The sequence below is a fragment of the Sinocyclocheilus rhinocerous genome, unplaced genomic scaffold, assembly GCF_001515625.1.
Source record: "Sinocyclocheilus rhinocerous isolate Xijiao unplaced genomic scaffold, SAMN03320098_v1.1 scaffold550, whole genome shotgun sequence".
NCBI lineage: Eukaryota > Metazoa > Chordata > Actinopteri > Cypriniformes > Cyprinidae > Sinocyclocheilus > Sinocyclocheilus rhinocerous.
Genome location: NW_015667382.1, coordinates 321,855 through 346,505, shown reverse-complemented (window position 1 = coordinate 346,505; position 24,651 = coordinate 321,855). Strand labels below are relative to the sequence as shown.

The 24,651-nt window shown below is 37.0% G+C and overlaps 2 protein-coding genes across 3 annotated transcripts in view; one reads left to right on the top strand and one right to left on the bottom strand.

The window, feature by feature from the left end:
* The window catches only part of LOC107733905 (netrin-1), a 56,981-nt gene extending 32,342 nt beyond the window's left edge, over positions 1 to 24,639 (top strand). Inside the window, exons 2-6 of one of the 2 annotated variants that reach the window (XM_016545748.1) lie at positions 2,785 to 2,973; positions 10,819 to 10,968; positions 12,852 to 12,905; positions 19,935 to 20,009; positions 24,155 to 24,639. In XM_016545748.1, the coding sequence (XP_016401234.1) occupies positions 2,785 to 2,973; positions 10,819 to 10,968; positions 12,852 to 12,905; positions 19,935 to 20,009; positions 24,155 to 24,483 (797 nt within the window). In that variant the 3' untranslated portion in view covers positions 24,484 to 24,639. The remainder of the gene's footprint in view (positions 1 to 2,784; positions 2,974 to 10,818; positions 10,969 to 12,851; positions 12,906 to 19,934; positions 20,010 to 24,154) is intronic. The other variant, XM_016545749.1, reaches the window with a different exon arrangement.
* LOC107733906 (syntaxin-8-like) overlaps positions 12,014 to 24,651 on the bottom strand; it is an 85,977-nt gene continuing 73,339 nt past the window's right edge. The window contains exon 9 of the mRNA XM_016545750.1: positions 12,014 to 12,025. The gene's annotated coding sequence lies outside the window, so the exon portion shown is untranslated. The remainder of the gene's footprint in view (positions 12,026 to 24,651) is intronic.

Below are 24,651 nucleotides of genomic sequence, written 5' to 3'. Positions count from 1 at the left end.
ATATAAAACATCACTTCTTTTACCACAGATTGTTTTAAAGAAAGAAAGAAAGAATACAGCTGAAAGGTTTTCAGGTGATGTCATTGTAATAACAGATTTTTCTCATTACTAAACATAAAACATACTGTTGTGATTAGTTTTCTCAGTTTTATTTCTGTCCAATAGCAATATAAGGAATTATTGCCTTGAAAAGTAATAAAATGTTAAAATGTGGTACAATATTTATATATATTTTTTTTATTTTCAGAAAAAACAACTTGGATTTTCTGTTTATCAATAAGTTCAGCAAGTCTGTAGAAATTTAAAGAGGCCGGGGGCTGCATAGTGGATTGCATTTACCTTGTTAGCAAAAGTGAATAATCCATAGCTAGAGGGTAGGCAGGATCAGTTTCCACTGGGATCCAAACAAGCAGGCAGAATTAATACCAACAGTGTGCCTGTTTGAAAGCAAACAAGCCGTGCATGCAGTAAGTTTGAAGAGGAGACACTTCTGGGACAGGCCAGATTATCATTCTTTATGTCCTGCAGGCATCTCGAAAAACCTATTCCAAGTTTACATTTTTTTGGCAGCAAGTGGAACATCTGTGGAGATGAGCCATGAGTATTTTGGGAGATACTAAGTGGAGTTTTGCCAAAAAAAAAAAAAAAGTCACTCTTTACCAACTAGATGGCATTGTACACATGTGACTAACACAAACAGACTAAGTGTTAAAATAAGAAGCAAAATCTCTGATTGTTCCTTGAAATCAGAAGGTGCAAAATAATTAGAAAGGAATATGACCCTGCAAGAAAAAAAAAAAATGCAATCAAATTAATAACCACAAATTATTTACATCATTACTATTTTCTTAAAGAATGAAATCAAGAGATTAATTGTGATTTTTTTTATTTTTCCTGTTAACAACTCAAATTATATATTGAATATATACAAATATTGAAATATTTTCTGTGTATGCGTTGGAACAATACTTATGAAAAAACACAGTACAAATATACTTGCATTTTATTTTACATTACGTGCACTTGCAGTGTACTTTCACAAGAAGATGCTGAGTAATACAATGTAAGTACATGGACTTAATATGGGTTAAGGATTGGTTTATGGTGCTATAAATAATTAGCAAATATTTTTCTGGTCATACTTTAATAATTAAAATACAAATATTTGCAAACAACATGTTTTTGTACTTTCTCTTTTTACCACTGAATAAACGGAGCGCAAGGGGTTCATCATATTTGGGGGTCCTTGTTTTAGACCATTTTCATAAAAACAAAGCTTGAAAAATGATAGATTATTAAATCAGTAAAAAAAACAAAACTTTAAAGTCATTTGTTTTTCTAAGTTGTTATGCCCTCTCATCAAAATGCTTATTTTGTCTTGAAGTCTCCTAGCATCAGACCAAATAAACACTCTGTTGAAGTTGCTCAGAGAATGTGCATCAGCTATGCCTTGCCAGCATTTGTCTGTGCTTGAACAGCCCAAAGCATTTTGGTAGGAGGGTTGGGATTTATTGTTGAATAATACATGAGGAGGAGCCACACCAATGTCTCACCCAGGCTTAATGAAAGAGAACATGTCTGCACACAAATCAGTCATGAATAAACATCAGACAGTAATTAAACTTGGTGGCAGCAACTTTATTCATTAGTAAACAAGCAAGAGCACAGCTTCCAGTGCATGGTGAGGATTGGGAATGAAATGGTAATTGGAGGCCTTGTCTGATATTGCTTGGCATCATTGGGAAAGAGCAGGCCTGGTCAGAGAAAAAGCTCAGAAGCTGACCTCATTATCAGAAGTTAATTCCCTGACACTTAATTTGCTGCAGTTGGTAAAGACATAGCTGTCAAACTGAGGCCTGTATCTCTACTGCATAACGATTAGAAAACTTCTCCTTATTCTTGATTTAGACTGTCTAATGACTTTCACAAGATAAGATATACTTTAATCATGTGATAAAATACGGGCAGTGACGTGGAGCGCCTACAGGTGGTACTCATAAGCATTGTGTAATTTACTTTTTTTCAAGTTTAATATAAATCTCTAGTAAATAGCTCACTCAGATAATAATGGTATATTATAAATAATGGTAATCTGAAAATGTGCATGTGGTTTGAAATTCGTTTTTTTTTTTAAGTGAAACTTGTTATTTGTCATTCACTGAGGTAACACCAACAAAATGAAATATTTTACTAATTTCAAAAATAATATTTTTTTGTGTTTGAATATTCGAAATACACTACCATTCAAAAGTTTGGGTCAGTATTGTTTTTTTGAAAGAAATGAATACTTTTATTCAGCAAGGATGCATTAAATTGATCAAATGTGACAAAATGTACTATTTCAAATCACTATTTGTTCCTTTGAACTTTCTATTCACTTTCTATTAAAATTTTAAAATTAGCTCACAATATTACTGTTTTACTGTATTTTTGCACAAATAAATGCAGCCTTGATGAGTACAAGACTTTAAAAAGCATTGCAAAAAGTGTACACACTTTGAAATTCATTGTTGTGCTATTTAAATATTATATTGTATTGCTTTGCCCTTTCATACTGATGATGGTTTAAACACCATATATTTTTTCAAAATCATGTAGCATTACGCCTGTGCTGCTCACAGTCCTTAAATTTGCGCTCAAACGAAATGAAAAAAAAAAAAAATGTGACTAGTTGGAATTTGGATATTCTGATTTAATTGTACTTGGCTTGAAATGTTGGAGAACCTCTGTGACAGAGGATATGCTATTTAAACGAATGCATCTTCTTTGTTTCCTTTTCCGCAGCATGCAACTGTAACCTCCATGCGAGGCGCTGTCGTTTCAACATGGAGCTTTACAAACTCTCCGGGAGGAAAAGCGGAGGAGTCTGCCTGAACTGCCGCCACAATACGGCAGGTCGCCACTGCCACTACTGCAAGGAGGGCTACTACAGAGACATGTCTAAGCCCATCTCTCACAGAAAGGCCTGCAAAGGTATGAAGGGTACTGATTCTAAACACCATGGGCGAAAAGAGCGACTGGGTTTGGTCTTAAGGGTCTAAAGTCTGCAACTTATCTCTTGACACTTCCCTAGGAAAGCAGAAAACGCCACGGCTAAGGGATTAGCTGGCTGTTTTCTACACAGAAATTCACAGTACCACAAAGGAACCAATTAGACGAACCGGCGACTATTCAAAATGCGTTACCCCTCAAATGAAGGAGTCAGCAGGTCCAAAGAAAGAATTCTCACATTCCTGTGCACCTCAACCCCCATGAGTCTCTGTCAGCATGCAGCCCAAGGACAGGGATGTGGGTGGGGGAGGGGCGGAGGAGGACGGTTACATCTTTCTGACATAGAGTTATTGGGATTCATTTGGGGGATGGTTTGACAGGACAAGCCAAACAAACAGAGCAGAGGTGTGAACTGATCCTTGTTACAGGTCAGATGAGTGAGAGGAATTGAGGTTAGGGGGAGGACGGACAGGAAGGGAAGATATGCAGGAGGGAATAAGCCAGCAGCTTTCCACAGGTGTGCAACTGGCTGGCGACAGCACGCTTACCTGGGAGCTGTCCAGAAGAAAGGAGAGAAAAAATGGCCAGGCTATTCTCGCCTAACTTTGCCGTGGGGCAAGATGCTTTGTGCAAACAAGCCCCCCGTCACACCTTAGCATCTCCTCATAACAAGGTCCATTCTGCTGCTGTCCGTGACGGCTTAGGATCATTTACTTCCAGCTTTAGCTCTGGGTAAAATATTAGGTCTGTGCTGAAAGTTAAAGGCTCTGTTATCCCAAACAGATAAATAGGTAAATAAATAAAAGCATCCATCAATCTGACAGTGAAGACGGTGGGGAATGTTTTTGCATCATGTGAGAAGGTTATACTCGAAGGCTGAACAGAAGGTGTTTTTGTTTTCCCGCAATACCATCCGCATGCACGAGTCCTCATTTACAACATCCACACAACAAAGCAATTAACCCTGCTGTTATATAGAGGCAGCTTAGGTTGTAAAGAAGTTTGATTTATATTTAGCTTTAAACTGAGGTAGAAAAACAACAACATATTTGAACGTGAATTTTGTAAGTTGAATTTTAGAAATTACATGGAACAAAATATATTTTTATGGTATTTAATTTTGGATTTACGTTTTTAAAATTAAATTGTAGACATTTGGCATTTGGCATGGCATTTCATTTTTATTTATTTATTTTTTAAACGTGATATTTATCAGTTTATATGGCATAATTTTAGTTTTAAAGTTTGTAAATGTAACCAATTAAATTGTTTTTGTGGTGTATTTTATACGAGTACAGATTGTAGTATAAACAGCAGATTAAAAAAAATAAATAACACTTTAAAATTTTCAGATGAAAAATTTTTGATTTAGGCATATTGTTTTCATGCAAATTCAAACATATTTAATTAATGTAAACGTGAATGTGTGTTGTTTTTTCATCCCTCTTTTTTTTTTTTTGCTTTCGAAAGGCTTCCGTAATTAAAATCAAGGGTGAATAATCCTGCAGGTCTCTGATGACGCCTGGGCCTTTTCTCTAAAGTTGTATTAAAATGATCTGCTTTGCTTGGAAAGTTAATGAACTCTTCTGTTTCTCTGAGATTTGAGAACAAAAATGTTCTTATTGTTTACTCACCCTCATGTCATTCTAAACCTAAATGACTTTATTTCTTATGTGGAACCGAAAAGAAGATATTTTTAAGAATGTTGGTAACCAAACTGTAGATATTTCTTCTTAATCTTCCTCAAAATAGCTTCCCTTCTAGTGTAGCCTATTATATCATGATAAGATTGTAACAGTCACATTGTGTGTTTTATACCCACAAATGACTGGTAGAACCACCCAATAAAAATTCCAACATCAAATTCATATATCAAAAAATCACTTGTTCCATTGGGCAACAGGAACCTTTAAAATTCATAAAGAATGATGCAGAGTTAGAGCTTCTAATGCAACTTCAGCCATCTGATTTGTGGCTTTACCCTTCATAAACCACACTGTAAACACACAAAGTGAAGGCAGCTTTGCTTTGCAAGGTGCATCTTGTTCCTCTCTTTGAGTTGTTTGCCCCATTAGTTTAATTTATTCTGCTTAGGAAACATTTGCTTCATCATTTCTCCTGCCCACTGGAGTGAGTGACTCCTTTGAAGATTTGATTTGTTAAATGAGCCATTTTGTTTTAATACAGTAAACCACACTCAGATCATATAAGTGTGTGGCGCTCTGCAAACTGTCAGCCACACCGGACCGCCGTCACCCCATTGGGTGGGATGTTAATAGTTCAGACATTTTTGGTTAGCTTGGAATCTTGGTTCAATATTATATGGAATGTCTCAGTTTATATGGATTGCTAGAAACAGCAAGCTAAAGAGAATGAAATCAGCCTCTGATGGGATCCCAGGCAGCAAAACTTTAGTCAGTCAATCTAATTGTGCCTTCAATGGTTGCCATGGGTTTATATACAAATAGACAAAATAAAAGGCTCATTTTCTCCCCATCCTCATTAGGGTTCTGGGAAAAGCTAAGAAAGTTAGTACTGAGTATGCTAGTAGAGATGTCTGCAGTGAGAGCTGTGTAGTATTTGTGGTCACACTATTACGCCTTCCATTTGAACATGTGTCTTGCATTGTCACAAAACAGTACTATTTTTAACCACAAATAACCTCTTCTGTTGGGGATTTGAAAATATTGTTTTACATTACCTCACTTTTCTCATTAGATTTCCAAAAAACTACTTCTTTTGTGGCTGGCTTCAATTAGATGAGAATGTAGCGCATAAAAATGACACCTTGGCAAAACGTTTGTTGACAAAAAGCAGTTGTGGTGCTTGGAGTGACATTCATAATTTCATTAAATGATTATGCTAATGCTCGCTATTGCAAAAAAAAAAAAGGAATATTTGTCTCAAAACACCCTAACATGAATTTAAGCAAAAACAGACACTCAGAAGATATCAGAAAAACACTCAGTGGTTCGTAGAGTGTAGTTGCTCTCATTTTCTCTTCCCTTTATTGACTTTATAGACATTTTTGTGGGCCAGCGCAGAAACTAAGCACTACAATACTGAGCCTGGGCTGAGCTGGCCGTCCTCCAACAACACACAAATTACCCCACCGACTCTCAACATGATGTTTTTAATGGAGGAGAGGAGCTCAGACTTCAAACAGCAGCTTTATAAACTATTGGCAGGGATCTAAACTTCTCACATTGTGCAATCTGCTCTAGTAAAGCTGCCGCGTGCAGATCTCTTTCAAATGGATTAAATGCTCTCATCAAGCACTCAATTTTTGGCCTTTACTCATTTGTTTTCTTCTATAAACGTACATGTATATAATGCTCCAAATGTGCTTCAAAAATGTCAAAAAACACCATGAAAGTCCATGTGATTTACAGTACATGTCTAAATTGTTTGGAAATTGGAAATGGAGTGACCTTTTGTTTTGCACAGAAAAAAAGAAAGTCATACAGGTTTGGAATGGCACGAGGATGAGTAAATAATGCCAGAAATTTCATTTTTGGTTCCTTAAAGTTTATCTGTGAAATAAGAAAAAAGCAAAACCTTCAGGCTTGTATATCAATAAACTCTCAGCTTAGTATTTCTGGGGCAGGGACATGGCAGTGTTGAGAGTGAGTGGATGAGGAGAGGAAACAGTAAATCCATATCTTCTCCAGGAATCTGGCGTAGTACCACCACTTCACTGCTAAGTGAACAACCACTTAAACACTCCACTCCAGACACTCCAGACAGGTTCTTATCAGACAGCAGAAGCTAAAATGTTTGAGAGACATACACCTGCACTCCATGTGTTTTACACTGATTTACTGGTTGGCTCAGTGATGATTTGGACAGTTGTTGGGCAGATGCCGTTTTCCTCAAGAGAATCCTTCTCTTCAAATTTCCATTATAGTCATTGTACTGCAACCATTTTTTTATGAAATAATAAGGCTTAAGTGCAATTAATTTTTTTTGGTAATCACTATTATTCCAAAAAAGCTAGATTGAACCTAGGCGCTTTCGCACCGCGTAGTTCTTGGAACTAGCCAGCATGGTGGTTCCTAGAGAACCAATTTCTCTGAAGCAGCCGACAACGATGTGTTCATTTACAAACGTCAACAACCGGTGATTGAAGAACGTCGTGATCAGAGTTGTTTTTGTCGTGTGTCAAGGGTTTTGTGATAACAGAGATGGAATAGGGATGCACCAAAATGAAAATTCTTGGCCGAAGCCGAACAAAATACTGAACAGTTTTTCGCGTTTTTTTCCCGCATGTATTTCGCCAATTTTTTTTCACGATTGCATACATTAAATAGCCAAAATGTGCTTTTTACGGTTTTGTCTTGCTTTTCAAAGGAAAAAATCAATAACAAAACAACAATTAAAAAATATTTACTTAACACTGAACATTTTTTAACATTCTAGCAGACATTATACCAACAAAGCACAAATTAACCTAAAATTAATAAGTTAGTAAAATAATAGTTTTTGGCCATTTTTGAGACCTCCTTCTTGAATCAGGCATGTATTTTTTTACTGTACAAATGAATGCAGCCTTGCTGAGCAGAAGAGAATTCTTTTAAAACATTAGAAAATATTACAGATCCCAATTTGAACACTATGTGTGAATGTTATAATAAATGTATTAATAGAGTTGTTGTAATTATTATTATCATTATTATTGTCTTACTTTTTTATTTTATTTTACAGAACAACAGTACAAATTACTAACATTTATGAATGTTGATGGAGCTTTTATTTTGATGGAAACCTGCAGGAAGTCCTCAGTGCTTCTTTTACATTCTAGCAGACACTATACCAACAAAGCACAATTTAATTTAAAATTAATAAGTTAGTAAAATAATAGTTTTTGGCCATTTTTGAGACCTCCTTCTTGAATCAGGCATGTATTTTTTTACTGTACAAATGAATGCAGCCTTGCTGAGCAGAAGAGAATTCTTTTAAAACATTAGAAAATATTACAGATCCCAATTTGAACACTATGTGTGAATGTTATAATAAATGTATTAATAGAGTTGTTGTAATTATTATTATCATTATTATTGTCTTACTTTTTTATTTTATTTTACAGAACAACAGTACAAATTACTAACATTTATGAATGTTGATGGAGTTCTTGCTTTTTCTCAGCTTTTATTTTGACAGAAACCCGCAGGAAGACCTCAGTGCTTCTTTTTGTTGACAACAGCAGATTTATAAATGATGTTTGTCGCAGGTATCGCATTGTCACATGCCTTTAAAAAATTCATAAAAATGTTACTGAGCAACTGACGAGTATCACTGTTTCAGCACAGATTTTCCTCGCGCTTTGGACTTTGAACCCTGGCTATCATATAACGCCGCGAGCTCGTGCAGCGCTGTTTGAATGCATGCAATTCGTGCATGTATTAGAAAACATAACATTCTGCAAATTATTTACTAATTGTATAAGGCCATTTCGCGATTTCAATCAGCATACAGTAACCAGCAACAACCACCCCTTCCTCTTTTCATCGGAGACATGAGATGCAACACTAAGCAGTCTCTCGCTGTTCGGTGCTTGTTATGATTTTTGCATCTTTCTCGGGCACATTTAAATGCTTCCACACTGCCGACATGTTTGCTGCATTAGTGCACACCTCTATTTGATCGCGTCACGTCATTGTTCGGCACAATTTATTTGGTCTTTTCGCTTATTCGGCCGTACACCGAAAGAGCTTATTGTTTTGCTATTTTTGGCCGAACAATTTCGGTTGCCGAACATTCGGTGCATCCCTAATGGCATGTAAATGCACAATTTACGCGACTGAAAGAGCACGAAAATCTGACTAAATTTCATATGACACCTTGCAGTGTTATCATCAAGACTGAGAAAAGAACAAAACGCTGCAGACAACAGGCCGTTATCACTGTTTTCAGTGTTTGTGAAGAAAATATTTTGACACGGCTTTTTAAAAATGCTGGGTAGCCAGTGTTTCGTATGCGTTTGGCCAATCAGCATACACGTACGTCACTGGTAGTTCCTATAGAACTGTTTTAGACCCTACTCTGAAGTAGGAGCTAATTTAGTTCCCCCAAACAGAGTGCCCAGAACTAAATAGGTTCCTAGTTCCTGCAGTGCTAGCATGGCAAAAAGCGGGAACTTCTGCCAGTAGTTCTAGGAACTATGAAAAGGTTCCTTGGTGCAAAAACCCCTCTAGAATATTACTTGAGAACTGCTGCAACAGGATCAATGAGTCATGAGTATTAATGATCTGGTCACAGTGGCTCATGTATATATATTGCAACAGAAACCTCAGCATTTCAGACTCTGGATCATCCATTTCCACAAAGACAGAAAACCACATTTAAGGGTGTGAAGCTGTTTCATTTATTAGGAATTAGTCAGCTGAGCTGTTTATTGAATCTTTAGGGTGGTTTGCTGCACATTTGTGACGAGAGATGAAGTGTGGCAATTTTCTACCTAATGACAACTCCAAAGACAAGACATAAACTTGGCTTTGATGACAAGAGAGTGACTAGCGACAAGAGACAGACATGCAGGGAGTGGCTGTCTCTCTGCGCCGTTCCAACCTTGGGACTGGAACTTCACTTCACTGCTCTTAGCATAGGCTTAAAAGAAATAAAGTTTAAGCACAACTCTCTCTGCTTCATTACTCATACAAATATATGAGCCAATTTATTCATTTAATGTGTTAAACATTTGACAGCATATCACTTCTACAGTGCTGGTGGGGGAAATATTGATTAAATGGCATTGCACTCTCTGCAAAATAACTTTAATGTAACCACCCATGGTGGGAATTTAAGAAAACTGACTTGAAAGGAGTTTTGACACAAAGGCAATACAATCAGTTCACAAGCTTTAAGAAGTGGAGAGAGACGCTGAACCATATGTTAGAGAAAGACCTCCCAAGAGGAAGGAAATGTGACAGACATTATTGGCACAAGCACAAAGTTCTGATGAAAAAAAAGAAAGCACATGTTATGGAAATATATTTTCAGGAAATGTGTTTATTATAAGATATTTTTGCCAATTTGAATATTGTTATAGAGTGGTTCCAAAAAGTGTTTAGATATTTCAGAAACTCTTAAAAATGTATAAAAGGTTTTGCATTGTATAAAAAGTGGCATTGTAAAGGAATCCTTTCATGCAACATATTTCACTTGAAAAAGAGTATTGTTGATTGTTGATAAAAGACAAAAAATATTGACAGTTTTTTTTATTGGAAAATAGCAGAAAATGACTAGTCGATGTGACACCTGTGTGAACATATAAATATATAAAATATAAAAAAATCTCAAATGTGAGGCAAATTCTGAGGGGAAAAAAACTTCTAGCATCATTTGTTTGCAGATATTAGGTTTGATATTTTTTTAGTTTTATATTTTTTTTTTATCAAGTACAATGACATTTCAAGGGTGACTTGAGTATCCAAAAAATGTCCAGATACATTTAGAGGTCAGATACAACTGTATAGTGAGGCTTTTCCTTGAAGTGCCCTGCTGTAAGTTCCATGCATACTGAGAAAAAAGACATTCTCAAGCCACTTTGTAAAACCATTGACTTTCATAGCCAAGTTTTATTTTGAATTTGTATGTGTGTGCATGCTCTTGTCACGAGACACACTCTTTAGAGACTGGTCACCACTTTCACAAAACACACAGTGTGTTTTTCAACTGCTTCACCAATCTTCACCCTCTTATTTCCACAGACTTTGGCCCTAAAAGCTACTTTTACTGTTTATCTGTGCTTTTTGTATGTATGTACTGTTTGTATGTGCGTTTCCCCACACGCGTGTTCTTTTATCTCTTTTCTTCTGTTCCTCACAGCCTGTGATTGCCATCCTGTGGGGGCCGCGGGCAAAACCTGTAACCAAACCACAGGCCAATGCCCCTGTAAAGACGGTGTGACGGGTATCACATGCAACCGTTGTGCTAAAGGCTACCAGCAGAGCCGATCTCCTATTGCCCCCTGCATAAGTATGTGGATCACTCAATGTCAAGATCTCTATTTTTTTAACCACTTCAATCCCCAATGAGCCATAATGCACTTAAAAATATTTTTGTCCATGGAATGCGTTGACATATTGAGCTGAAACTGTTCATGAAAATCTGCATTTATGAACAATCACGGTGGAAGGAATTTGAAACCATGTCTTGTTAAGGTCATTCCACAGAATTATCACTTGACATTCTTTACTTCATAGACCAAATCAGTAAAATAATGGTTTTTAAAGAACACAAAAGTTTAAAAGTATCTTCACTGCATGATAATGAATGAAGCTAACCATCACTGGTGTTTGCATTTCAAATCAAACTCTTTAATTGGTGCTTTTGTCGATAAAACAATGCTTGGATACCAAACAAAAAAAAAAGAAATAGCTCTGGAGAAATTTCTGGCAGGGAGTTTAATGGAATAAATTCAACCTATAACTTTTTGGAATCTTATATCTTTGATTTTCCTGGGAAAATCACAAGCACTGATGTGTGAAACTTGGAAAGGTGCACACTCCGGTAATTGAACTGAAAATATTTAGTTTCTCTCATAATTGTGAAATAATCTGTTTTTATTTTAATAGCCCATATAAATTTAAGCAGTATCGAAATCCGTGCCAAGCTCAGTTTAACACGAGGAAGTCTTGGCTACAAATACTACTATGTCCTCTTATTCTGAAGACCATAAATCAATAGGGTTCAAATATTTATAACAGGCTTGTACTGTAATTTAATCTGGCATTAAACTCATTCCCATGTTCACCAAGCGGAGCCCAAGATGTGTAGTGCTGATATTGGAAGTAAGACCACCACAGAAAATGTGTATCATTGTACGGCGCACATCTTTCCAAAACGCCAACAGCAAAAATTGACTTTCCTTGGTAGTTCTTTATTGAACTACACTTTAAACCACTCAATATGGTATGTGTGCTTTTGTCCAAAGCCTTATTGATTAAATACTGTGTTTTGAATTTTTAAGATTTGACATGTCATCCAAAATGAGTAACATTACAGAGTGAGATCATTATTTAAGCCTTGTTTACTGGCCAAAGCACCATAAAAGCAACAAAAACATATTTTGGCTTTGTGCCATTTCTTAGGGTCACAGTTCAACAAGAGCATAAAAACAGTGTTTTTATGAGAACCCCACCAGATGATGAAGATCGTTCATGATTTTTTTAAATCAGAAGACTTGATTCTTTCTTCCTTCAAATGGCTCTTTTTTGCATGCTTGTGCACCAGCTCCACAGAGCACATGAGCACTCTTTTATCAACTTCGTCATATTTCTCTTAGTATGCTTAAGCTGTTTCAGTCCTCCTCTTGTTTTGTCCTCATGGCAGTAACTGCCTTTTCTTCTTGTATATTTATGTTCCAATATGGCAAAAGACTTGTTATTTTTTTACCACTTTTATGAATTCAATCACTTTGTTGCAATGGTCTTTCGTCACGCATGGCTTTACTGAGTGTAAACTTCCCTCCATTCATGAAAAGGCCATGGAAGGAAGGATGAAAGAATCAAGTCTTGGACATGTATCTCACTGTTTTTCATAACAGCAAAAGAGTAATTCCGTTGTGCAAATTTTATGCCCTTCTGTGAACCAACGTTTTGTAAACCACTTTGCAAATGGATTTGTAATGTTAAACCAGTATCATCAGAGTTTAAATGGTTCAAATAAAATAAAACATAGGAATTGTCTTTTGAATCTCGATCTTAAATGATAATTGTTTAGTTTTAATTACACTCTAAAAAAATGCTGGGTTATATTTAACCCAGCATTTTTTAGAGTGTAGGTTTAATTTTCATTATTTTATTTTTTCTCATGCTTACTTTATTTATTTTGCTAACTGCTCTCTTTTTTTGGAACAGAAATTCCCATTGCTCCACCAACCACCACTGCAAGCAGCACAGAGGAACCTTCAGGTTAGTTCCGATCTTAGCCTCATATGAGAAAAATATTGTTTAAGTTAGAATAAATCTGATGTCATGGGAGATCTTATACTGGACTGCTCACTATTCAAAAATGCTAGTGGATTCACACTTGTTTTGCTTTGTAAAGGTTCCTTTCGAATCATGTCTGGATAGGCCACTTGTAAGTGTCCGAGGACTGAGAACTTAGGGCCAGTTTTACTAACTGTCTTTTGGTGTTATAATACTACTGTCAGGTTTAACAAAGACGCGCAGTGACGAATTAGCGCTGAAAAGGCGTTGACACAGTTATTTTTGCGCCTGACCTGATTGAATATGCATTTGTAGGAGTTTCCCTTTCAGCAAGCAGCACAGAGGAACCTTCAGGTTAGTTCCGATCTTAGCCTCATATGAGAAAAATATTGTTTAAGTTAGAATAAATCTGATGTCATGGGAGATCTTATACTGGACTGCTCACTATTCAAAAATGCTAGTGGATTCACACTTGTTTTGCTTTGTAAAGGTTCCTTTCGAATCATGTCTGGATAGGCCACTTGTAAGTGTCCGAGGACTGAGAACTTAGGGCCAGTTTTACTAACTGTCTTTTGGTGTTATAATACTACTGTCAGGTTTAACAAAGACGCGCAGTGACGAATTAGCGCTGAAAAGGCGTTGACACAGTTATTTTTGCGCCTGACCTGATTGAATATGCATTTGTAGGAGTTTCCCTTTCAGACGCAAAATTTATGGGAGGGGAGTATTAAAATGAATCACGCAACGAGATTAACTAATGTTTGCGCTCGTCAAATTACTGGTATTTGCGCCATTATTTAACGCCCCAAAAAAAGCATGTCTTAAACTATTTTGCGCTTGATATGGCTGCAATTATTGTTGCTAAAAGAGGCACCGCAGAGAACAGAGAGCGCGTGAAAGAAGGGAGAGGATTTTTGTCCACACGTATTAATTTATTTGGAATGCCAGAAGAACACATTATCCGAACATATAGTTTGCCAAGCCATGTTATTTTTAATTTGCTTCAGGAAATAAAAGACGACTTCGAACCCTCAACTAGGAGTCACGTAATACCAGATCTATCAAAACTTCTTGCAACCCTTCATTTTTTGGCCTCCGGTTCTTTTCAATGCACTGTGGCTTCTTTATTTCTTTATTGTTTATTTGCGACTATGCTAATTTGCACTGCGCTTGGTATATTGCTCTCGTGCTAATTTGCCCTGTTTAGTAAAACTTGCTCTAAATGTGGTGCTTTTGAGGCTTTTTTTAATTGACTTTAAGGTTTTTCTCATTTTTGTGTGTAAAGTGGGATTTGATTCATTCTAACCCATTATGAAAGAGGAACTGAAATTTTTAGGGGGATCTATTTTTACAGTTACATCCCTTGACGTGTCCGTTCTTGCCGCAGATGTTTTATAAATACGTCTAAAAGTAAGCAGAACGTCAGACTTAACCTCCATGCCTGCCAAATGATTTCATTCAGCGTCAGACAGTAAAACACTGTCCGCAAATATACAAACGCTTCCCTAAAATTTCTTGCAATTACAGACTAAGTGTCTCCTGATCAGATGTTTAATTTCCCAAGTTTTCTTCCCTGAGCCATCAGCTTCTCTCTTTTTTTCCAACATAGTATTTTCAACATAGAGAGTGAACATGCTTTAGTTTGCCCGTATGAAAAGTTTTTGTTGAAGAAATATTCGTCATTCTCACGGACAGAGGAATTCTAGCGTGCAAAAAATCTTTGCAGCTGTTGGTTGATCGTCGCAGACCTCTAATGCTTTACTGACAGATAAGATTGACAGCAGAGCTGCTGGTATTCTCTCTCTCGTGGACCTTATTTCATTCTTCTCTGGGATATTTTCTCTGCCCCCACATTTTTCTTCTATCGTCTTTTATTCTCTCTATATTTCTTCCTCCTTTGTCCTAAAATACCGACTCACTCTTCTCTAGCCCATCTGAAACCAATTCTGTGTTTCATGACTGGTAGTTTGGCTCTTGCCAAATGTCAGAACTGCATTGTGAAAACTGACTTTCTTTAATGGACTATCAATGATTTGAGATAGAGGGTGTTATGACCCATGCAAAATAAACAAATAGGCAAAGCGGAGGGAAAAGGTTAAAACATTTACCACAATGTGTTTCCATTTGTCATGGCCTGACCCTAAAGCATATGGCAGCACATGTGTAAAACTAAACTTGCATTGTGCTCGTCTTAGTATTTTTGTAGAAAAGAAAAAGCTAAAGCAGTGCTGAACAAATACAAAAAAAAAAAAAATTCTCTCTATACTGTATAATTTGTCAATATTTTATATTAATATGAAAACAATCATTTTTTTATTTATTTCTAAGACTGGTACAATGCAGATATGATCTATTTTATTAGATATTATTTATATCTATATGAAGTATTTTGCTTTTGCAGAAAAGAAAGAGTGCTGAACAATTAAAAACAAACTCTATAATTTGTTTATATATAATATTAATATAAAAATAATGATTTATTCATTTTTATTATTTATGTATATATTTATTTGTTTGTTTGTCAACACCATTTGTCACATTTTAGGCATTTCTTTTCTATGGAAATACTAATATGATGCTGCTATTTTTTTTTTTTTCATTTTTTTTTTTCAGAGAATTTCAGTTCAAACAATAAAGGCAAAATTATTAAATGGTCAGAAAATGTATGAAATACACCCTTTCCAATCATTTAATGGAATACAATTGGCCAGTTATATTTCAAAATCAACATATTTTTAAAAACTTTATTGATTTGCAAAAATGGCATGACCATTAATCCAGTCAATGGGGGCACCACTGATTTTGAGCCCTTAAAATGCTCGACCCATCTGGTTTTGAGAGTAACCCTCCATGGAAAGTGCAGCATTCCAAATCAAGCTGATGGAGAGGTGGAGCACAGGACAGACATATTTGAGTGCCCCCATCAAAATGGACGCTCCAGACCACCCACACATCCTGCTATGGGACCGCATACATTATACCTTCACTCCGGGCCCAAAGCTCACCTCAGGATAGCGCAATATGGCAGAAAAATATGACCTCATCCAATAGATGATTGCAAACAGATGTTCTTATCAGGGCACCTCCACCCTTCTCTGTAGCAGTCGCCCACGCTGAAAAAAGCATGCGATTGAGAGAGAACCTGTACGTTCTTGTATAGAAGGGTGGGGCAGGCAGCTGTGTAGCAGGTGTCTATGAGATTGAAATAGGGGAACGGCTGGAGGACAGAGGAAAATCGAGAGAGGAGAGGAGAAGAAGGATATTAATATGTCTTCAGCACTGCCACATGGAGGGGAGGAATGCATTGCGAATACCTCCGATTGCTCGGCTCAGACAAAACACATATTGTGTGGCGAGGTCATGCATGGTGTGAGTCACCACTCCCAAGACCCCTCCATAATCCCTCAGACACACACTCATCTATGACTGACAGAGATGTCTCTACAAACCTGCACTAGGAGATCAGCGCCTCATTATTTGCATGGATTTGCAGATGCTTAATTGTAAATAATGGTAATATTTTACATAACCAGTTAAAAAGATATATCAGTATTTATTCAACCTCATGTTGTTTCAAACACATAATTATCTGGCAACACATTAGTATAAGGACCAATTGTCATTATTAACTAGTTGCTTATTAGCATGCATATTATTAACATATTGGCTGTTTATTAGTACTTATAAAGCACATATTGTGCATGACCATATTCTACATCCCTAATCCTACCCAATACCTAAACTTAACTTCTACCTTACTAACTATTAATAAGCTGCACATTAGGAGTTTATTGAGGCAATATCATGGCTGCTCTTTTCCATATAATGAAAGAGATTGGGAACGGGAACTGTCAAACTCCAAAATGACAGAAAACATTATAAAACTATCAAAAAAAGTGACTACTGTATGTGCATTATAATATATTTGTTTGTAAATAGATTTGAAATCAGTGAAATCAAATTGTATTCACTGAAAACGGGCTAATTTCCATATGTTCCTAATGCAAAACTATTGCATAACTTTAGAAGCCATGGAATATAGAGTAATGGACCACTTTTATAATACTTTCATGGCACTTTTTTTTTTGTCATTTTGGAGCTTGAGAGCTCCTGTTCCTATTTTGTTTTATTAAGTGGAACTGCGTGGACAGGATATTCTTCCAAAATGTACTTTTTGTATTCCACAGAACTCTGTAAGAACTATTTTTAAAAATATGCTAAATTTTTTCAGGCCATTTAACACGGGTACTTATTGGTCTTTGTAACTTATCTACCCCTGAAGGTTATATTAGTGTAATAATATATTATTATGAGACAGTAGTTTTACCCAATGTGATCACAAACAGCCCCCAAACCAGGCCTTTTTTTCTGACAGAAAAGAAAGTCATACAGTGACACAAGGGTGAATAAATAATGACAGTTTTCATTTTTTGGCGAACTATCCCTTTAACACTTTCACCCTTGTAAGACCAAATGGTACCATAGAATTCAACGAGGCTCCTTGTGATTATAAAAGGAACGCACAAAAAAGGGGAGTGAGTGAGAGATAGAGGGAGGGAAAGTGAGAATTAGAGAGAGAGACAGAAAGAGAGTGAATAGTGTTGAATTAGTGTCTCATCATGAATGCAAAGCTCTCATCTAATTTAAAGCTGGCCTCTCCTCTCTCCCATTTCGAGTGTTGGCGATGGTCCCCACACATCTCTGGGCTTCATTTACAGTAATGAAGTTGATTTCTACCCATTCTCTCCCCATTAGAGCAATGCTACCGTGACCAAAACGAACTGTGAATCAAAACTGCACGCGCTGTCTGGTCTGTTTCTTTAAACCATTGTCGGAGTTCGGGAGACAGCTATTTTTCTCCCAGTGTCCTGAATGGAATGAAAGAACGACAGAAAACGAGAAGGATATTTTGAGAGGTTGAGAGGGAAGGAGGAAAAAAAGCAGTTCCCTTTGGAATAGACCCAGCTTGCCCATTGAGTCCCTGCCCCAGTGGGAGCTTGGGGCTCTGGCTATAATCTAATTACATGCTTTATTTGCAGCAATTTGTTTCTCAATCAGTCTCATTCCACACAGAGAAAGCCTTCCCCCTGTGCGCTCATTCACACCTCATTGTTACAGTTCCCAGATCTGCGATGCGCCCATGAATAGGATTGTCCGTTCCATCAGAGGTCCGACTGGAAACAGACCTCAGGTCAGCTTTAGGCTCTTTTTGCTCTCAACGGAGTACAGTGTCTGGCCGTCTTCAAGCTCTAAATGACCCAGCAGGTTAGATTGTCAGTGTTAGATGTCAAGGCTTTTCAGAAGTGCTGAGTGACGCTGAATAGCACAGACTCATTAGGCGAAAAGTTATTCTCCGCCGAATCTACAGACCAACAACTTCCCTCGACATCTAGCGACGGAGAGAATTCGTCCCCGCAGGGGTCCCCACAGTCAGCGTGTAACCGGTGCCCTCCACTCATTCTTCAGTGTCAAACAAGCCTCACATTCAAACTTACACGCAGCTTTCTTTTACTCACTGGCACCGCTAACAGTGCCACTAGACTTGGTGCCAAAATCTCTCATACACAGCTCTCGTTCGAAAAGACGGCAGGAAAAACATCCATTAAGGGGACACCGGCCTCTGTGGGAGCATCATGACGGGACGGCGAGCTAACCCTACTTCCCCTAACTCAAGAGGGGGCACAATGAGTACATTTGTCCTTGCTGCGGGGGACGAGATGTTTAAATAGGAATCTCAGGGTGCTCATCACCTCCTTAAAGGAGAGCTAATGAGAAATGATGGCTTTCAAAGGGAAGTATCGTGATGGCATTAAACAGGGTTATAGGAAAACAAAGCAGTTGCTCTACAGTCTTCATTCAAATGGAAATGAAGCTGCCACACTATGGACTCTCAATTTCATTTCGGTTACAGTTTCTCTGCCATTTCCAATCTACAGTGTGCACGCTTTGACTCGCCCAACCCCACCTCGGAGTCCCTCGCGCAACCACTTCGGCGCGACTACTTTCACGGGCATTTTTTTCTGATTCCTTCGTTCCCCGGGCAACCTCATTCACACAGAGAGAATAGCGAGTCCAAAAGAAAGTAAAAGGCAGGCATGGAGCGAGGGTCGGCCGAAACAATGAAGTTTGTTCATATGCAGGCGAGCTGAAAGGTTTTTCTCTCCCCCTCCTCCGTCTTCTCATTTCATCCATCCACTAAAAGAAGGTCATGACAATGTGTGGGGCGTAAGGGGAACAGCAAGAGAAATCTTCTCTATTTAAACATCTGCATGCTCCAAAGAGGTGTTTTTTAATGAATTAATCGTGTTCGTGATGTCGTACAGCAACTGAGGCGCAACGGTTTAGTTATTTATCTGGGCGTGCTAAAAAAAAAGTACTGCAATCTGAACCAAATCTCTTGGCCGAAACGCCATGTTTCTTCTTTATTTTTACACACACTTTATGCGCTGCTAATTTCCTCCTGACCTCCCTTTGTGCTCGGACAACCCTTGCTCCCCCTTCACCACCACCTCCCTGAGTGCTGAACCAATAAATGCCAAAGGTTGAAATGGTCTTCAGGGGTTGCGGTGGGAGAGGGCGGCATTAGGACAGACGTACAGGGTGGGTTGACAGGACCGGGAGGGAGAAGTCGCGATTCAAAAAGCCCTAATCAGGCCCATCATGGCACTGACAGTGGAGACAAGGGTGAGAAATTAGCATGGAGCTGAAAAAAAAATTGCTGGGTGGCACAATACGCTTGGCCTTAGAGGGCTCCCATCAGAGCAGGGGAGGGTCCAGACATCCAGAGAGCAGAACGAGAGGGACCTTTTGTCTCCTGCTTTTCTAAGGAGCAAAAGACACTTCGCTGAATGCCTCACAAGCCCTATTACAGCCTCAAAATTAAACTGGGCAGATGGGTGTCACAACAGGCCAGGGCTTTAGGATAGATGTGTAGTTTGCAGAAGTGTAGTTTTTGACAACGTTCCCTCTTTCACATTTTTTAATTGTGTTTTTTTTGCCCTCCAACTTTAGATTGTGAATCCTACTGCAAGGCTTCCAAAGGCAAGCTGAAGATCAATATGAAGAAGTACTGCAAGAAAGATTACGGTGAGTCAGAAAAGTGCACACAACACCGTACCAACACTCCCACATTTACGCAGGTGGCTCAAATCCTTGCCCTCGACAACATCTTTACTCTTCATCCAAAGCTGAATTCCCTCGAGCCCCCTCAGTGTTGGTATATTGTAGTGATGGCTTACTTAGGGCTTTCAAGAAGAAAGTCAAAGGATCAAACAGGAGGAAAGGCCATCAGTGAAGGGTTTAGGGGAGGCTGCGTTGACGGACAGCCCAGCAGGTATTTGAGCCCAAAGCGGATCAAGCCATGGCAGTGTGACGGGCAGAAGGGACCAGAGTGCTCACAGATATCCTCATTAAGGGAAGAGCATGTCCCTGTCCTGCATTCCTGGGGGCAGCAGGCCCTCTCTTGTCCATGAAAAGGAGCAGATGTGCAGCCCCTCTCCTACAGAGGTGGGGCCGTTTCATCAGTCAAGCAAGACCCCGTGGAACTTAAAGAGCTTAGCAGATTTAATAACAGCCAGAGCATTTTAACAGCTCTTTTGATTCATTTCAGTCAGCACAGGTCATTAATTGATGGTGAATAAATTACAATAGAGATGATATGGCATATGGGTATAGCTATAATTGTAATATTTTTGAACATTAATAAAATGTAAACTCTAACACAAAAACATTTTGCCTTGATCTTTGACATAGTTATTATATGGGTCAATGACAATTAATAGTGTCCACAAAAAAAAACAAAAAACACATTTGACAAGAAACAAAATGTATTATTTGTATTAATGTTGGTTTCATATGGCTTTAAATTTGTTTATATCATTTTCAAGGTTTAAATGTAATGACTAAAATCATTAAAAATGTAATTTAACTATCAAGTAAAAATTATTTTTTGGCACATTTTCCTCACACACTGAATAAATGCGAGTGTACACATATTAATCGTGAATATTTTTATTAATTTCAAATTTCGTGGATTATTTATTTATAAATATTATGTTTTGGGAAATTGTACCACATGACACTTTACAAACTGAACTAACCTTGCCTTGTTATTTAAAAAGAAAAAAATCTGATATTTTAAGAGACTTATTGTCTTTTTTCCTGTATAGTTCTGCATGTTGTGTGCACAACATTACTTTGTTTTTCAAGCATTAATATACATCGTAGTAGGTTTTGTTTTCTCCAGAAATATAACAGAACTTCATTACGATATCAGGAAAGTTGTATCACCCTGATGTGTTTTACTTTATGCTCCCCAAAATATCAGAATATTAATATTAATTCAGAAATTAAAACAATGCTCATCATATAATAAGAGGGTTATTCTAATCACTGTATGCATGAATGGCATTATAAAAAAATTTTTTTTTTAATTAATTAATAGATCCAGCCAGAAAAAAATAGCGTTGTCATTGACCCATATGCAGTGTTGGGAAGGTTACTTTGGAAATGTAATAGATTACTGATTACAAGTTACTCTATTTAAAATGTAATAAGTAGTGTAGCTTTTCAATTACTTTATTAAAGTAATGTAACTGATTACATTTGATTACTTTTCTAAATTTCTAATGAATGTTTTTAACTGTTAATCATTTTGAAACATAAACCTTACAGTAGAACTCAACACTGATTACTGTCAGACTTTCAGAATCCTTCATCAGCTGAATTATGATTATAACAATTTAATTTTAAAGCACAGCCACCACAAAAGCAGACTTTAGCACCTCTTTTTACTTTTAGATCGTTCTGAGGTTAAATACAGATTTAAAATCATAACAAGACACAGCTATGATACTGTTTTTGAAATCAAATTTTTGCATAGCTATGGTGAGAAACAATGGCATCTAAGAAGTCAATTAAATCTGTGTGAGTGAGTGTGTGTGTGTGTGTGTGTGTGTGTGAAAAATTCAAATGTAACCACCTTTGTAATCGTTAAAATTTTCATAAGTAACTGTAATTTAATTACACATTTTTTCTCAGTAAATGTAACTGATTACAATTACATTTATTTTGTAATTAAATTACTTAATTTAGTTACATGTAACTAGTTACTCCCCAACACTGCCCATATGTATATATTTATAGTTTAATTGAGCTGAATACCATTAAACTACACAATGTGCTTTTATAATTAATGGACAGGCTGTAAAGATGGTATGTGATAAATGTAACAATAATTGAAAACGTTTCACCTAAAGACATGATTTGATACATATAAGGAACTGTAGCCTTCAAGAACCACTTTAATTCACTGATTTACTTTCAATTACATGTAAGAGAACTACAAGAACATTCTTCAAAAATTCACCTTCTGTGTTCCACAGAAGAAACAAAATGGCACAGTTTTGAAACAACATGAGGGTAAGAATAATGACAGAATTTCCTTCTTTCTTTTGCTGGTCCTTTTTTGTCAAAGTCACCTTACAAAGCACCTTGAAGGCTATTAATAATGAAAGGGGAACAGCATGAGTCTACAGGCAGTTTAAGCAGATTTTGAGGATTCACACTTGCAAGGAATCAAGGTTTGACTTACATGCTTTATTTGAAAGCACTTTAAACTGAAGGTTGACCTGCATTGCTGAGGCAACTGAGACGATACAAACGACTTAATCAGAATTAGAGCCAGACTCTAAACACACGGCTGAACTATCATTTCAATTGTGGCAGTAAATTTAGGCACACGGGAGCAGTGTATTGCAGAAATTTTTATGGCGCAGTGTGTGTACATTTATTTATTCAACAAAGATTTTAGAATAAAATGTATGTATGCAGTGGGATCCAACCACACACAAAATCTGTAATTTTAATTTAAACCTGGAAATTAACAGGGAAAAAAAAAGATTAAAAATGAAGAAATTATTTAGCCTTTTAGATCTAGGCCACAAATCAAAACCAAATGTGACCCTGGACCACAAAACCAGTCATAAGGGTCAATTTTTTAAAACTGAGATTTATACATCATCTGAAAGCTGAAAAAATAAGAATAGGACAATATTTGGCCGAGATATTACTATTTGAATATCTGGAATCTAAAGGGGCAAAAAAACAAAATATTGAGAAAATCGCCTTTAAAGCTGTCCAAACAAAGTCCTTAAGGCCCGTTCACACCAAGCACGATAACTATAAAGATAACGATAAAGATATAGTTCTAAAAATCGTTCTCAATATTAAAGAATAGCATAGTTCACACCACAACTATAACGATAACGATACAGAGGAACGATATCGTTGTGATCACTTTCAAAACGATTTTTTCCCAGCTGAGGAACGATAAAACACTGACAGCCAATCAGAATCAATCCTGCTATAACGAGCTCAAGAATTTAAAGCGGCAGACGCATGTGCGCTTAGAATAAACAGACGATATCGTTCGCTGGTGTGGACGCTAATATCGTTATCTTTATAGTTATCGCTCTTGGTGTGAACGGGGCTTAAGTCATATCTTTACAATTTTAATACTCATTCACTCATTTATTTTACTTGAAATATTTTATTCAACTGCTGTATTGAAAAACTTACAATGTAAGCAATATACAGAATAATATGTATGGGTGATGACCGTTTTTCTTATTACTAATCAAAAATTAAGTTTTGATATATTTACGGTAGGAAATTTACTAAATATCTTCATGAAACATGATCTTATATTAATATCCTAATGATTTTTGGCATAAAAGAAAAATCGATAATTTTGACCCATACAATGTAAAATTGGCTATTGCTACAAATATACCTGTGCTACTTATGACTGGTTTTGTGGTCCAGGGTCACAAAGAAATTCTGAAATTAATTAACTTTTTTTTTAGTCCAACGTTTCACTTAAATTATGCAAATAACAGAATTTGTAATGGAAACAATTGTATTAAATTAGAAATATGCAAGATGGACTTATTGTGTAGGCTACATAAATGAACATACATTTGTATATGTTGTGCAAATGGCCAAATATTAAGTTTAAACATGTTTAGCATTTTGTACTTTTAAAAAGTACAAAAAAATATTCCATGTAATTTCTCAATTATCTTTGTCTAAAGTAGTTTTAATGTTTTTAAAGTTTTAAATATTTTTATTTGAAAAGAACTGTTGAAACTGCTTAAAATATAATGTCACCCATCTGTATTAATACTGGAAAAGTAGCTAATTCTGTTTTCTATGTTCTGTTTTTGTACCAGCTGTTCAGGTCCACATCCTAAAGGCAGACAAAGCCGGCGAGTGGTGGAAGTTCACTGTCAACATCATCTCTGTCTACAAACAGGGAGAAAGCCGAATCCGCAGGGGGGATCAGTTTTTGTGGGTCAGAGCAAAGGACGTGGCCTGCAAGTGCCCAAAGATCAAGCCCGGCAAAAAGTACCTGCTGCTGGGCAACGATGAGGATTCCCCTGGACAAAGCGGAGTGGTGGCAGACAAGGGCAGTCTGGTCATTCAATGGAGGGACACTTGGGCTCGAAGACTCCGGAAGTTTCAGCAGCGGGAGAAGAAAGGAAAATGCAAGAAAGCATAGTGAGGGGAAAAAGAAAGAGGAGGCTATCAAGAGCTGGACAGAGAAACAACAGATGAGTGGTGGATGAAAAGATCATAAGTGAAAGGAAGAGAAGGAAAAAAGACGGACTAAACATCGCTGCTTTGAATAAAGGCATGAAGAGAATATTAACTTTTTTTTTTTTTTTTT